We start from the raw sequence: 16,824 nt of genomic DNA, 5'->3' as shown, positions 1-16,824 counted from the left end.
CAACCAATATTCTCTCAAGTTTCTAGCTCAGAAAGCAGCAAGAGGAGCAAAAGGAATTGGGAGTCACTGTGAAGAGACACAGAAGCCTGGCTGTGGATGAGTAAGTGTCAGGGGAAGAAGACATCACGGAGTCAGAACCGTGGATGTAGACTTAAAAGGAACTCACTGAGTGTAGTGGAAGAAAAGAGCATGAACACACAGATATAAACCAGCCAAAGCTCCTTTTAGGGGCTGCGGATGGACAATTACACCTCCGAGGAACGAAAAACACCAACATGAATCCAGAGAGGGAATCCTAGAAGCAGAAGGAAACCAGAGAAAATCCAGGATCATCAAAATAAAAACAAATAGTTGTTATCTGGGCCAAAAAGAACAGTTTATAGAAGACGACTGCGGAAAAACCATTGGCAAGGCCACTGTTAATATCTGAGAAAGAAGTTTAGGAGAACAGTGGGCTCTGAAGCTGCATTACAAAAGGTAAAGAAAAAAAAATCCATGCTCTAAGGTTTGGGCATCTCCTAGGGAGAATCCAGGTCACTAAAAAAGGTAGCATGAAGAATAATGTATCCTTGAAAATCATTACATCTCCCTAATGACAGATAAATCATGGAAAATTTTGAACAAATGGAAAACAAAGAAGGTATGAGCACGTTCCATTCTATAAAATGTAGGCTTTCTGGTTTGAGAATCAGAGAGACTTGGACTTTCTTCCATGTTCCTTCCTTAAATAACAGTAAAGTAAAGGTGAGTTAGAAGAAATTCATAGACTCATCCTTTCTTGCCTCATTTCTATCCTAGAAGCTCAAGGACCAATTACATCTAGTCATGGTAAGCCCAAAACTGTAGGAGAGCGCAGGGCTAGAGTAGCTGAATATGCTAAACAACAAAAAGGGCAGAACAAACCAATACACATTGATCTCGGAACTTAAAAATAGTTCTTAAAAATACATTTAACTAAAATTTGCCCTATACAGTGTTTGATACTGGATTTATGTAAAGTGTTTAGGGCTGTACACGACACAGAACATGTGGATTTACAGTCTAAACTACAGAGCAAAGTCAACAGTTACACCAGTTACACAGCTGTATAAGGACAGTGGAGGATGCTTCATAAAGAGATTATAAGTGGGCAGCTGCTTGTGAAAAAGGAAAAACGCAGACAAACGAGAGGTAAGAAGTTAATTTAGCACCAGGACAGGGAAAGTTCAGGGTGCCAGTGTGACCAGAAAAGAGCAAGAGGCTTCCAAGAACACGGCTCTTCTTTCAAATGATTCAGTATGTCACGTGATGTAGTAACTTACAATTTATGAAACATGGGAGTATTGTACTAAGACAATGCTCATCTTTAAAATGCTTCTCTCCCTGAAAAGTCCTCATAATTTACATTTTATTTAAATAGCAGTGGGCTACTCTTAAAAACACAAGTCATATCCAACATTTCACGCTAAAGACAGTAATGGCCATAATTACAAATACAAGGATTTTAAAAAGCCACTGTTCCCTTTCTTTTCTTTAGAGCATATAGGGAAGTTTCCCCTAAGCTCCCATGAACTACCATCTTCATTTTGTGCTAAACAGACATGTGAGGACAATGCTAACTTGCTTTCTAGAAACTCAGGGAAGAAATTTAATGAAAGTCTTTCTTATTTTCTTCTAATGCTAATTCAGCTTTACCCAGAAACTACACGCTCTTGCTTCCTTAGGACATCAGGAGGTAAGAGTTTTCCCAGCTTTTTTACAGGACCCACGTTATTTATTCTGCTTCAGAATGACCCAAATTTTCAGGTGATTTTAAGAAATGCAGACATTAAAAATCTTAAGAATATTTCATGCTTACACAAGGGAAGTACAAACTTTACTCTCTCTGTGTGTGTATATGTACACAAAATCTTGTTTGCTTTATGTAATTTCAAAAGCATCTTTAGATCCACAGACACTCAATTTTCATACTTTTATTTAGTAGCAAATTGTCAAGAGACCCAGATTCTCTAAAGGACAGCTATACATGCATTGCAGAGCTTCTCTTGCACACAGTAGGTGCTCAAAGATTTGCTGATGTATCCATCTCCTCCCTTCCTTACACTCACCTAATTTGCTTTTCAATTTTCTTACCCCAATACTGTTATTCTAATCACAATCAGGACCATTATTATTTATAATGCTACCAATACATTACACGATATGTAAAATATAAGGAACTATTAATCGACTGAGTCTCCTAGAGTCTGTCTTGATTTGCCTTTCTGATTCTAATACTGTCATTTTTCAGTAGCTTCCCAGACAAGACTATGACCTAGAGCGAGGGGCATTTGAGAAATTCTGGAAGGTACGCAGGAGTCAAGGGGGCTAAGGAAAGAGTATGGAACTGAGGGAAGGAGCTTGAATTCTGGGATATTTTGATTGGCCAGAAGAAAGTTTGCTTCCTTCTGATCTTGGCTACCATTTACAATTCATAGGAAGGTTGCTCAGTGAATTAAAAGTATCAGCATAACACATGAAATTCAAAGAACTAGAAAGCACCACAATACTAACAAATGACACTTGAGTTACTTTAAAATCGAGTTTGTTTGCAAATACTTACAAACGTTTTGTTCATTTAGTGTGAATTTACTTGTAGAACTTCCAAAATCATGTAGAGAATTTATTGTTATTTCATAATCACCATGTGAAAGAGCTGGAATTTTAATATTTGTTTTCTCTAGTTGATAACAAGAATGGGACCTGTAATAAGAAGAAATTGAATTTTAATTAGCAAATAAAATTAATAGTATAATTTTCATAAAAATTTGGTTAACACAAAATACAAAGGAAAAAACTTTATGCCCCTTTTGTTGCAAAAACATGATAGGTTGTACTGCATTTTAAGACTGAAAAAACAGATTGGTAGTAATTTTACCAATGTAAGGGTAGGAAAAACAACCACATTGTACCAAAAAGTAGAGTAAGCACAGAGGACTCCATATAGCTGGAGTTTTTGCATGCCTTTCAAAATCCCACCTCAACCTTCCCTTTGTAGGCTGACTTCCACTGCTCATGCTCCACCCCTTCACTGGGGGACCAGCACATCACAGCGCTCCTCATGCTAGGATGATGTTCAATGGATGCTGATGAAGGAAATGAAACTGGCAACTCCCCTGCTCCTCTGCCTTGGCTCACGGTTTATTCTTAACAGAACTTCCTCTTCAGTTCTGTTTCTAAAATACTTCCAGTTCCCCTGGTATCTCTGGGTGCTTAGGACTCTGGACGTGAATGGGTCCAGCTCATCTCCTTCTAAACCTCTCACATGGCAAGGCTTCTTTAGGCATCAGCAATGAACACCTGAATTCTCCAAATAATGCCATCTCATACATTTAAGCCATTGTACGCAATATTCTTTCAGGGTGGAATGTCCTCCTATTGCTTTTCTGCTGAGAAAACTGAGTGTGCCTACTCCAGAATTATACCTCCTCTGACAGCCTTTCTGGACTTTCATACTCCTAGTGTACACTCCCTTGCACAAAACCCACAGCATTGCTACTATTTGTTTATTGTGACCAGGGGAGCAGGGGACCAGAACTATCTTCCTCTCTGTTTGGCCTGTGGTGGGCATGTGTGCTCTTCAGTAAACTTTTCAGGGTCCCCTTTCTGGACTCACACTAAGACCATCCTTCCCTGCCTCTCTGAAGCAAGGTATAGCCATGTGGCTTTATTTGGTGGGAAAAATCTGAGTGACAGTCTTATCTACCAGATCAAGAAGGAGGCCCTGAAAGCCAGTGCAGACTCTGTCCCCTCTTCTCACCTTGCTATCACACCTCATAACACCTGGTGCCCTACAGGAGAAAAATGAGGCAGAAGTCATGGCAGACGCTGCTGGACACAGAACACAAGCAGGAAATAACCCTCTAGTTTCACAAGCAACAAGAAAGTAAGAACTGAGGGTCATTTCTGCAATTCAACCTACCTCATTGTGAATTAAAATTACCTGTTTTCAATGCAAACTTCATAATCAGTACCACGGCCTGTTCCAGAGGGTGCTTTCCAATAACAGTCCCACACTTGCAAATTGTTAGTTACACACTTCAAATCATGAGGAGCTCCTGGAGAAGGAGAAACACACATACACACACACACACACACACACACAGAGAGAATATGCTGAGTAAGTCAACTGCACTCTAAAAGGTCAAGCATTTTCAGTTTTAAGTACAAGCATGTGTGTCTGTAGAGAGCCCATGTTTTTTCAAAAAGATGATCCTGCAGTCATGGGAGTGGACTGGTTTTCTATTTCTTTTTGCAGCTTTGATTAAAAAAAAAACTAAAGGGTAAACTGATGAAAGTGGGCCAGCTACTAGACCATTTTGGGGTTAGGCTGCTATCAAAAATTCCACTTTCAAGCAACTAAGACAAATCAAGGGAGTGAGTGGCTAGTCATGTAGATTCAATAATGGGACCAAGAGAGGGCGTGAGGCTAGATTCTAGCACCTCTTGAATCTTCAATAGCCCCACTTGAGGAAAAAACAAAGACAAAAAACAAAAACAAATAAGTCTTAAGTAAAAATGATGTGCCTTCCAAGTCTTTAAACAAAACTTTGAAACTCCTAGCCACCACCACTTCACTGCTTGCTACCAGACTGCCCCCTTGGTAGAACTCCCATAACTAATCTTTAGGTTATTATGAAGTATATTAAATTTAAACAGTAATAAACTCATGAGTTCATTTGAGAAATGTGTTTTTGGTGTGGGCCTAAACAATTGAAAAGCAACAATTCAAAAGATTACAATCCTACTAGTACTTACATCTATAAAATAACATTACATCATGGAATATGTAAGCACTATGCAATGAAAAAAGTCACCCCGAAAAAAAATGAGTAAAAAGAAGGGGGGTATAAGAGAGAGGGAAAGAGGGAAGAAAGGAGGGAAAGAAGGGGAAAAGGTAATTACAGAATAAAAAAGGTAGTCCATCTCAGATTCTATAAATGTTTATGAAAAATGTTTTTGTTTTTGTTTTTGTACATGGTTGGTATGATCTTCACTGTAGGAATCAATTATAAAGCTGTTTATATAAGACAGAAAAACAAATATTACATTAAAAGTACTCACATTATAAAGCAGCAATAATCATAATAATAAAGTAATCTAATGAAGGACCTTGGGGAAAAGAGATCTGTTTAAATATGGAAATAATATAAAAACTAAATCAAGGGGCAGGAGGAGGATAATTTCTTTATAGAAATAAGCTATAAAATATCTACATAAACATTCTTAATATATTCAAGATGTAACATAATACATTTAAAAGTATTTGGATTTCATTGATATGACATTCTAAAAAGGTAACATTATAGAGACAGAAAACAGTGTCTATGGAGACAAGGCAGCGCTGGCAGGGGATGGGCCCGGGAGGGTTGACTACAGAGGAGCCAGGAAGCTTTTGCAGTGCCGGGGCTGTTCCCTATCTTGATTGTGCTGCTGGTTACATAACTATATTCATTGTCAAAACTCACAGAACTGAATCTTAAAAAGGCAAATTTTATTGAATATAAATTATATCTTATATTTTTATGGTAAAATAATATTTTGATCTATCATTAAGGATCTTTTAAAAGAACTAAAACTACATAGAAAAAAGATGACAAAAAAACGAATTTTAACCAACAAAATCCTAAAGGGGTCAATAAAGCAACAAAATTACTTCATCATGGAAATAAAACTGCAATCTGTTCATTCTCTGGAAGGCTGATGCACTTACCCTTTTTCTGGCTATTTACTTGATTCATTAGATATAGAAGAATAAATGTTGATAAGAGCCACTGGAAATTTGAAGCAGTCCTCATTCTTTTATTGTCCACCATCCAGGATGCTCGTTTCAAACACACGTAAATATCCATCATCTGTGCAATGCAATCAGTCCTAGGTTAGGAGAAGAGTTTCAGATGGTGTTCAGATTGTTCTGAAGGCTCACCTTATATTGTGTACACAAACACTCAAATAGATTCTGACAGATTCTGAAACATTGTACATTTAGAGACTTTGGAGCTACTTAAACTCAAGTTTCCTTGGCTTGTGGAGACATCAATAATTGGACACAGCTGTTGCTTTAGGTATCTACTAGAAGGCCAATTTTCAAATGATGGGCTTCAAGTTCAAAATTATAACTATAATTATAAAATTACAACAAAATTATAAGCACATGGCTATCAACTCTACTCCAACACTACTAAAATGCAGAAAAGCAGTGCATGAGACTGAAGTTTTGACAATTTTAAGTGATACCTGGATTGATATTTTTATGTATTTTATTAGTATGTTAACTTGTGTTTAGTCATTTACGACAAGTAATATTAGTTTTGTTTCCCATTTACATGGTGATGGAAAGTTTCTATTTCATATAAATTTAATAATTTAAAGAGAAAAAACTAGGGTAACAGTATGGAGATGTTGCACACTGGACATTTAGGGATCTCCCACAGTAATGAAATTCCCATCCACCCTTCATCCTTTCTTCCTAGGGGGACACCACCAGCAAACAAGGTCCTTCCAATACACTGAAAACTCTTGTGTCAGACCTAAAATTGCCTCATTATATTACAACATTGGCACAGGGCACCAAAGATCACAAAACATATAAGCAAAGGCTAAAATATTAAAGAGAAATTTAGGATAACCAAAAGGAAAATAAAAAGTATTTCCAGAGAAAATGAGGATGATATAGGAAACAAGAAAACTTAAAAGAAAAAAACGAACCTAAGAAAACTCTAAACAGTATCCTCAGAGTAAACATGGCATAACTATAAAAAACAAGAGGATGCAATAAAAAAGGAATAACAGGAAATAAAAATACCTCTTAGAAGTTAAACATATATTGTCTGATATTAAATATTAAAATAAGAAAAAGATTGCATAATCTTTCAGAAAAAAATACCAAAAAAAAAAAAAAAAAAAAGTAGAAGAAAATGTGGGAAAAGAGATGAGAAATGGAGACTCGATAAAGAAAAGGAGATCCAACACTTAAACAACTGGAGCCCATTGAGAGAATTCAAAAAAATATTCTTCTTAGTGAAAGCAGATGGCAAGCTCTCTTCTTGGCTACTGCTAAGTACTGTCAAAAACCCAGGAAATGAATCCCAAATAGCTTAATTATAACCAAAACATGCACAAGGCGTGAGCACACATTTCAAAAGTGTTCTATTATTTTCTGGATGAATGAATAACTTCCTAGTCAATTCCAGAGTCACTGAGTTTACTTCTTAGAATGAAAATGTATTCACAAAATGTCTAAAATGCCAGTTGCCGAATTTATAGAATTACACAACTGTACAAGAATAACTGAGTAATGGAGCCAAACAGGACCCTAAAACTCAAACCCTGACTAAAATAATCATAAACCATATTCACTGACTGGCTAAACATTATCTTGAAATGAAACAGTCCCTCGCTACAAGTTTCGATTATTCTAAAAAGAGACACAGGTCCTACTGCCATGCCAGGAAGAAGGGCAAGAAGGGGTGGAGGGAGGCAGCTGAGGAAGAGCTCTGGACCAGGTGCTTCCAGATTTAGAAGCTAATCTTGGCTCCATTACTAATTAGTGGTATGGCTGAGGGTAAATCACTTAATCCCTCCTTGCCTCAGCCTCAACCATTGCAGCACACAGCCATGCTCTATTCAGGATCCACATAAGAGACTTCCCAAAGTGAAGCTGTAATATTCCATTCCTGCTGGCAGGGAACAGGCATGCAGACAGTAGCGAGCTTGCACAAAGCCTACGCCAGCAACAGCCACGGATCAAAGACTCTGCTGAGGAGGTCAGTGAGCAGGAGGAAGGCAGTGCCCAGGGACAGAAGGATTAAGGGCAGTGTCACCGAAGCCTGCTTAACTTAAGCAGGATAATAAAGAAGACTTCCTGGTGTGATACATTTACACAGAGAATTTTGGGCAATGCAGTATTATGCTTATGACACATCAGACTTCCCTACCAAGCAAAACTTTCAAATGGACTTACTGTGGGCCAGAACAATACACGAACAGAGCCTTCTGAGGTACTTTGAGAAAAAAGGGATGCTTGGGAAGCTTTTCTCTACGCAGTCCTGATAGAAATATTGTCAGAATTCACTTTTTCTACCCTGTCAATGCCTTATTCCTTAGAGAAGCACGAATTTTTATAGAATTTCAGGATCTAACTTTCAAAATTAGGATGCGACAACAGGGTGCCAATGCAAATATGCAGGGGCAAAGCAAGGAACAAACGTTTTCACAGCAGGTGCAAACTGTGGCCCCTCTGGCAAGCATAAAAGTGGCAGCCACCAGCCTCATTTTGCCAAAGATGCTGATTTTTCCAGACAAGGTAGAAATCTGGCATTTTAAATGAAACACCAAAATTTGTAAATGTAAGAAAATAATGCATATGTTGTACACATTCTAAAGGCCAAACAAAACATGCTCATGGGCAGTATCCTTCCTGCCCAAGGATGACCAGTTTGTCTCCTATACTAATTATTTTAAAGGATTTAAGAAGTCAATAAACTCTTCTGCTAAAGAAAAGCAATCACGCAGAATAAATTTATAAGATTGTTGAATGGAAAGAAAAATATCTGGTTCTATTTCTTTACACATATGCTAACCTCAATCTTAGACCATCATGAAGCACAGGCAGAACCTGAGCCTGGGGCCCCACATGGCAAAGTTCGGTCCTGTCAACACATGACCCTGAGCTTTTAAAGGCCTTGTTTGTGAAGATGAGTGTTCATACATGTACCTTGACTTGTATTTTTCTCAACCTTGGGAATTCTGGTTCCAATGTACATGAGGTTTAGGGCCTTTCTGCTGAAGAAAATTAGGAAAAGAGTTGAGAAAAGTAAAGCTAAATACCAGAAACTGTAGTCCCAACACATTTTGTTGCCTATTTTGTCTCTGTTCCCGTCCCCCAACCGCTCTCTATATATACATAAATATGGTGGCGGTGGTGGGGACAGGTAGGTAGAGACAGAGGGGGAAATGTGACAGAGAATGAGTCAGCATGTCCTGCTGGCACGAACCTAAGCCTGATGGCACTGAAGCCTCCAGCCTTGGGTGCAGAAGGAGGCCTCAGGCAACACCTGCACAGTCAGGATATAAGGAATTAAGACTGCCTAAAGCATCTTTTATCTCAATAATCTATCTTTTTGAGATACAATGAGATAACTCCCTTGTCATTAATTCTCAAAAGAAATTAAATGCTAAGCTGGAACACGTGAAGAAGAAAAGAAAAGACCCTGAACTACTGTAAAGGTAAATAAACCTACGAGTGGGTCACCGATCCACAGGAGTGGAGATATTGGGAGTTGAGCCAAACAAGGACAATCACACAGGCAGCAAACAGTACCCGCACTGCTCATTTGTATTCTTCCTAGTGTCCCTTTCTTTACTGTTTCCTAGGAGGAAACATCAACATTGTTTAAAAACTTTGACCAGCAAGGATTTTCCTTATCCCATTTCCCTCCCACAAGATCTTAAATTCCTCAAGCATTAGCTCCCAGTGAAGAAGGCTTTTCAGGATCATAAATTCTGCAGTTAGGTAGACTCCATTGTGTTACTGAAGTGAAGTGTAGGGGCTCTTCAAGTTAAATGAAAGAAATACTTATGAAAAACATAAACTTGACCAGACTAAGAAGTTCTATCTGGGAAGACTAGACTGCACAGGAAGGCATGAACAGCTTTTCAGAAAGAGGGAAGCTGCAACAAAGTGATGTTTCAAGGAGATTAACTAGGAGATAGCTGCAGTAACAAAGATGTATGCAAAATTTATCAGTATATAGATCTAGTCCTAGCAAAAATCTAGTCCTCAAAGAGCCCACATAACCCAGCACAAGGAATTTGAAAAGACTGATAGCAAGACGCATCACTGAGAATATCAAAATAACTGTATCAAAGATGTTACAAGTTTCCAGGGAGTGGAGGCCATACACAAGGGCTCAGGAATAAGAACAACATCATAATAAATCACTCAAGGCCTCTGTGACTTGCTGTGTGAGTGTGGACAAACCCCCACTGTAACACAGGGATGGTGACAGCACCACCTCCAGAGCAGGTTACAGGTGTACATGAGACTGGGTGTGTGACCCATAAATATTCTTGAGAAGAGGAGGAACACACCAGACTTCTTAGCAATGAAAGCTAAAAAGAACACCTTCCAAAATACAAGTGAAAATTATTTTCACACTTAAATTCTATACTCAAGCTGTTGAGTTGATAACATACATTTTACGAAGACATGCAAGATGTCGAAAGATACATCGCCTTCCATGTACCCATTCTCTGGAAGCTACTGCAGGACACGGTTGACCAAAATGAGGTACAAAACAAAAAAGAACAAGAGAGAAAATATACAATCCATACAACTGGAGTCGGAACCTACAAAGAGGCCTTGCACACTGCCCCTGCTGCGTGTGTCCGGACCACACTAAAATGGCTGCCGTACCACAGCTGCTGGACCCTTCAGCACTCCTCAGGCCAGCACCCATTTTCCCTTCTAATTTCATCTGCACCCTCCTCAAGTCAGCGGTGATGCTCCTAGCAGGGGGTATGTTTGTCATCACCTCTGAGAGTCCCCAGAATGTTAGATGCCATCTTCTGCTGCTTCTACAACACTTTAATTATATTTATGTCACGGGGTTGCACAATTCATGTTCCACAGGCCGAATCTTACCCGCCTCTTGATTTTGTAAATCTTCCTAGAACACAGCCATGCCCATTAGTTTAAGTACAATCTATGTCTACTTTCCCATGACAATGTTAGAGCTGAGAGGCTGGGATAGAGACTGAATGGTCCACAAAGCCTAAAATATTTACTGCCTGGCCCTTTACAGAAAGAGTTTGCTGACTTCTGCTCTACCGCTTCACTTCCCAATCTTGTAATTCTCCCCACAGACTGTCAGATCCCTGAGAGCAAACACATCCCTGAGTTCACGTAACCCTCAGTGTCCAAGCAGTACCTGGCACAAAGCAGACACCAAAAACTCTAGGCCAGCTGGCTGAATTAAAACCAAGGCACAAATGATTATATGCCCACAGTATACTTTCATCGTTAGGCTGCATGCTAACCCAGGTACTGCTGACACGAGGAACCTAAGTTAAAGCTCTGGCTCCCAAACTGCACTGACGTATCCCAAGATACCAAAGGAAACTGAAAAGCTATCACAGAATATCTAAGTTTTTGAAGGAAACAAAGCGACATCTGTCCAACATTCTGAAAACCGTTAGTGCAAGGTAGTCCACAGTTTCAGTATTTGGTCATGCTACTTTTTTTTATGTGACGTCATATCTCTATCTTTGGTGAAGGGAGGGAGGGACTAGTAATTGGTGGGATAAAACACAAGTACTACCCAAACAAATCAATGTAGAAACGGAAATGAGGGTGCTGGTTTCCAAGATCTGAGAAGCTATGCAGTACTCAATAGGTTCACACATCTCATCAGTAATTAAGGCTTTTTAAGAATGAAAGAAAAATACTACCATAGGCCCTCCATATCCCAGGGTTCTGCAACCACAGATTCAACCAACCCTGAATTGAAAATATTCAGAAAACAAAACCAATAAAACAGTACAATAATAAAAAACAGTATAAAAACAGTACCGTATAACTGCTCACATAGCATTAACATTGTATGAAAGATGATTTAAAGCATATGAGAGGATAAGCACAGGTTATATACAAATACCACACCATTTTATATTAGGGACTTGGACATCCAAAGATTTTCACATCTGTGAAGGTCTTGGAACGTGCCCCCACAGAGATAGAGGGACAATTATATTTCTCCTTTTAAGTAGATACACATTATTTCTTCAAACTGCTACTAAAGTGTTTGATCATAAATAGTCATTAAATTGTCTGGACCCAGCTATTTCATAAAGAGAACTGTTAGGTAATTCTTTTGACTACAAGCATCATGAAAAGCATTAACAAAACGCGACGGGCACTGTGAACTGTGACAGTCTGGGAACCTGAGTTAGAGGATAGTTCGGCTGCTTAGAGATTCCACTGTATCATGCTTCAATATGCAGTCTGTATGTAGGAGAATAATAATGAAATTTAACATTTGCTACATTATAAAGACAAATCTATCACTGTACATAATGCAGGATATTCATTCCCCAAAATAACTTTTTGGTCTATTATTCAAATAGAATAATCTTGTCAATTTTTTTTCTTAATTCCTTGGCATTTCCCAGGAACTTTTAAAAATAGACTGTCTTCCAAAGTTTTTGTTTTTCAGGACCCTCCATGTCAATTTTAGTAATCTCCATTGCAGTGTAGACTTCCCTGTTAATTCAAGAGCTGGTCCATTATGAACCTCAGCACATCAAAACAAGTTTGAATATATCATTTCCATGCTTAAAATCCTCCAAAGGCTCCCCACTGCTTCAATACACAGTTCCAGTTCCAGTTCCACATTGCGGGAACAGCCCTTAGAGACGGCCATGAACCCCTTCCTCTCCACACCACAGCAGCTCCCCAAACACTCCACATTCCTTTTGGTCTCAAGGCCTCCCCCAAAACCACTGCCTCCATGGAGGGCCCCCTGCAATGTCTCCTATGCTTCTCATTCTTCCATCTTTCAGGACTCACTCTATCATCATACTTTAGAGTAATATCTGACTACTCATATCCCACCTCAACTACACTATAAGAGTGACTGCTATGTAACAGTCTTCAATAAATATAAACATCTATCAAACAAATGAACTTGTTTCTTCCATTTTAACAATGAAGCACTCTATTATTAAACAACCTGAAGAACATTCCTCCAAGAAATCTTTAACATACAGGAAAACATGACGAAAACTTATCTCTAGAAAGAAACAGGAACATCTCCATTTCCCAGTACTTTTCACTAATACCAAGGATTGTCTTTAAAAAAAAAATTATTTTGTTGGGCTATAAATGGCATTTATTTTCTTGTGTAATTAAAATATCCTTTCATATGTTTATGGTAATTTGCAATGCTTTATTTATAAGTTATTTTATCTTTTGCCTCTTTTTCTAATTGGGCATTAATCATTTCCTTAATGATTGCTAAGAAAAAAATATTAATATGCATATTAACTATGTTATACACATAGCAAATAGATTTCCCAATCGCTTTTACTTTCCAGTGAGTCTTTTGTTTGACTCTGACTAGATCAGATTTCTCTATTTTGTCCTTTGCTGTTTCTAACCATAAAGGTTTTTCTCATGCCAGGACTATGCAAATTGTCCTGATACTGCCTTCAAGTCATTTAAGGTGTTTCACATTTTAAGCTTCAAGCCATATAAAATTAATTTCAGTGTACATTTAAGGACCCATCTTTTCAGTTTTCCTATAAATGTTTACCACTTATCCCAACACCATTTATTAGGTAATCCATTCCTTCCCTCACTGACTTGAGATGCCATTAAAATTCTATTCCTACTTAGCATCCTTGGTGGGACTCCTTATCTAGCCCACTGCTCCTTCTATCCTTCACTTCCTGACTGAACAATATTACCTGTGCTTGTGGCTATAACATCACTCCTATGCTAATTATTTCCAAATCCGTGTTCCCAGGATTGGCCTCTTCCCAGTTACAGACTAACCATTCACCAGATAATTTCTTGCTTACTTACACAAATCCACTCAAGTAAGGTTCCTTCAGGCATGACAAAATATTCTGATGCTTCACATCCACTTGGATATTTCAGATTCCTCAAAAACTCCAGATGTACTGAATTAAACTCACTTTCCCCTCCAAACCTGCTCTTTTGTGCCCCAGTCTTAGCCCATGGCACCAGCGTCTTCTGAGTAATCCTGACTCTTCCTTATTCCTCACACTTCCCACCAGACTTGCCACTTTTACCTAAAACATGCCTTGACTCTTTCTCCATCCTCTCCCTCAAGTCCATTTCTACTGCTCTGGAGGCTCAGGCCCTCCTCAACCTCTGGCATACGTAATTTACAACCATCTGGCAAGGGCCTCATACAATCCATCTTCCATTGTGAGTTGCAAAGCTTTCAATATATCTATATTGAACAACAGCGCAGATATCTGTCCACACTCAAATTCACACGTCTATTCTGCAATCTTCTTCCACCTCTTCTACTCCTCTCCTAGGGGCATCTCTTACCTCTTGGCTCTCAAGCTGACCACTACGTCCAACCAGACACAGTGCTCTGTTTATGCTCCCACTGGACATCAATTTCCCCTTTAGGCATTGATCTTATCATACCAGGTATTACGGAGATCATTCTCCCCCTTTCTTCTTTTGCACTGTAAGCTAAGATCAGAGCCTTATATTTGTAAAATTCGTACATCTAGGAGTGCTTTACATCCACCACACAAGATTTATTTGGTGACTGAAGCAAATCCATTCAAATAGACTTAAAGTATTTTCATGCCACTCAGTTGTTTGTCTACATTCTGAAGAGTAAGCTGATAAACTTCATGCTTTTGAATGAACCTGTTTGCTATACAAAAATTCATTAATAAAAAGAATACTGGCTCAAACTGAAGTTTTTTTGTTTTTGCTTTTGGGGTTTTTTTGGGGGGGCAATACATAGAGTAAAACTATCCCTAAAGGCCTTTCTAAATTCTAGGAGGGGGAAAAAGACTAATTACACAGTAATTCCATCCAGGTAACATGCTGGTTTTAGCTAACTCTACCATGTAAAATATAATTTATACATGTATTTCAGATATTAGGCATTATTTATGTACTGTTTATTAAGGAGTAGCCACTTTTCTAAGTTCTTTCAACGCAAAATTGGATTTAATTTTTGTATCAATCCTATAAGGTCAGTATTATTAGTATTATTTCCCTCTTTTTATAGTAAGAAAACTGAGGCACAGAAAGGTCACATAGCTAGTAGGGAGCAGAGTAGGACCTGCAGCCAACTCTGATTGCAAATCTCAGCTCCAGGCCATTACACTAAACTGTAAAATGAGCAACTAAGCTAGAGTCAGAGACCTGGACTCCAGTCCCTATTCTACCACTGAATAGGTGACAGGTAGGGGCTCGCAGATAAATGACCTAACATCTCAGGTCTTAGCTCTCAAATTACACAACTAAGACCCAGCACCTGCTTTCCCTACTTTAAGTATCATAAGAAACTTACGGTTGTTTTGTTTTCAGAAAACCTTATTTGTTACCTGCAGGAACAAACTGGTAGATGTACAATGTGACTAGAAATTCGGCTCTACCTCGACCCTGTCCAGTGAATACTGTTGCTGGGGAAACACCACCTGCTCTACCAAGCACTTCCACTAATCACATTGTAACAAAGATCAGACAGCCTATGTTCAGAGAACAAATGGAAAATAACTGCCATCTTACTGTTCTCCCTCCAACTCTAAGTACACTTTTAATTGGTTAAGCTCTCAACTCAGCAGGTGCAAACTCAAACATACTCCAAGAGCCAGCCAGATGAAATAACTGGAGCCGTTCACATGACACATGCTGGCGGGCAGCCCCTTGCCAGCTCCTTGGGTCTGTATTATACCACATGGGATGCATGGCCAGTACAGCCACAGATCTTCCAGTTTTTCCAAAAGAGCAGGAAATCCAGGTTGTTGCTTTTTGAGGTTTTTTTTTTTTTAATTAGTATTATTATGAAATCCCCTTATTTTTAAATGCTGGCAATTAATTCCAATTTAAAAAAAAAAAAAAAAAACACTATGTGGGCCAAACAAAATACATTTGCAAGCCAAATACAGTTCTTAGGGAGCCAGTTAACCTGTCACAAAATGTATTGGCATTAAAAATTTATTGTCTTGCTGCTGAAATAATCTTAAAATATAAACTGTTTTAAGACCTAGATTTCAATGCACAGAAGTTGACCAAAATGTGCCTGAATGTTTTCTTAACATTCTTTAGGGTCAGAATCTGAAGCTCTCCACTCCAAAATAATTCAAAGTTTTTTTCTTTATGACATTATTTAACCCCAGATATCGAAATCCTAAGCATCATCTTAGATTATGCTTCTCAAAACAACAACTAAAATAAACCCTTTAGCTCTGGCTTCAGACCATGGTCTACAACATCTTCTAAGCAGGTGAAGCATCTTCTATGTAAGAGTGGAATGGAGTATGAAAAACATAACAGCACCTAAAATAACTGGTATTTGGCAAAGCGATTTCAGAAAGGGTCATTCTTGTTAAGAAATAAAATCCTACAGACCAGAGGCCTGTGAGCTTGATAACTGATCCCGGATAAGAAGATCAACAGTATTAAGAAAGGAATCCTAGAAGACCTCAGACCCATGCATGTCAGCCCATCCTTAACCTTGACTTGATACGCTGTTGTATTGGGAAAAGCAAGGATCAGAAACAACAAAATGTATCTCTGTTTGAACAAAATCTTTTCTAATACGTGAAAGATGAGTATTAGCAAGGTAGAGAAATTCAAGCTGTGTAAACAGAGTGAAGAGGCTGCTTTGACCACATGATCAGCCTTACTCGGAGTGCTAATTCATAGGATGATGTCAACCTGAACAAAAGTGATATAGACAGATATCAAAGAGTTCTGCTTCTCTTGGTATTTTCGTTAATGAGTTGGATGAAGATATACGAATCATATCTAACTTATCTGTGGAACAACATATCTCGTGTTCTCAGAGCGTAATGCATATGCTTACATTACTACATATAATATTATATGGCAATGATTTCCAAAACCATCTTTCTCGTGATACCAGATACCACCCTGGACAATGTGGAGAAATGGGCAAAACAGCAAATATACAGGGTGTAATAGTAGGATTCTAATAAATAAATCCAATAAAATAAATTTAGCATGGACGTCAGGGTCCAAAATGAAATGATAATGTTGATAACAATAACACCTAGAAAATG

The 16,824-nt window shown here is 38.4% G+C and overlaps 1 protein-coding gene across 7 annotated transcripts in view; it reads right to left on the bottom strand.

The window, feature by feature from the left end:
- Positions 1 to 16,824, bottom strand: part of LOC105473100 (LIF receptor subunit alpha) — a 113,809-nt gene that overhangs the window by 48,033 nt on the left and 48,952 nt on the right. For 5 of the 7 annotated variants that reach the window (XM_011726731.3, XM_011726733.2, XM_071098993.1 and 2 more), the window contains exons 2-4: positions 5,732 to 5,892; positions 3,962 to 4,076; positions 2,582 to 2,721 (exon numbers count right to left, since the gene is read on the bottom strand). In XM_011726731.3, the coding sequence (XP_011725033.2) occupies positions 2,582 to 2,721; positions 3,962 to 4,076; positions 5,732 to 5,873 (397 nt within the window). In that variant the 5' untranslated portion in view covers positions 5,874 to 5,892. Of the gene's footprint in view, positions 1 to 2,581; positions 2,722 to 3,961; positions 4,077 to 5,731; positions 5,893 to 8,734; positions 14,349 to 16,824 lie in introns of those variants that run through there. The other 2 variants (XM_011726732.3, XM_071098992.1) reach the window with 2 other exon arrangements.

This window comes from Macaca nemestrina, chromosome 6 (assembly GCF_043159975.1).
Source record: "Macaca nemestrina isolate mMacNem1 chromosome 6, mMacNem.hap1, whole genome shotgun sequence".
Classification (NCBI taxonomy): Eukaryota; Metazoa; Chordata; class Mammalia; order Primates; family Cercopithecidae; genus Macaca; species Macaca nemestrina.
Note: the sequence above shows the minus strand (reverse complement) of the source record. Positions and strands in the feature narration are given on the sequence as shown.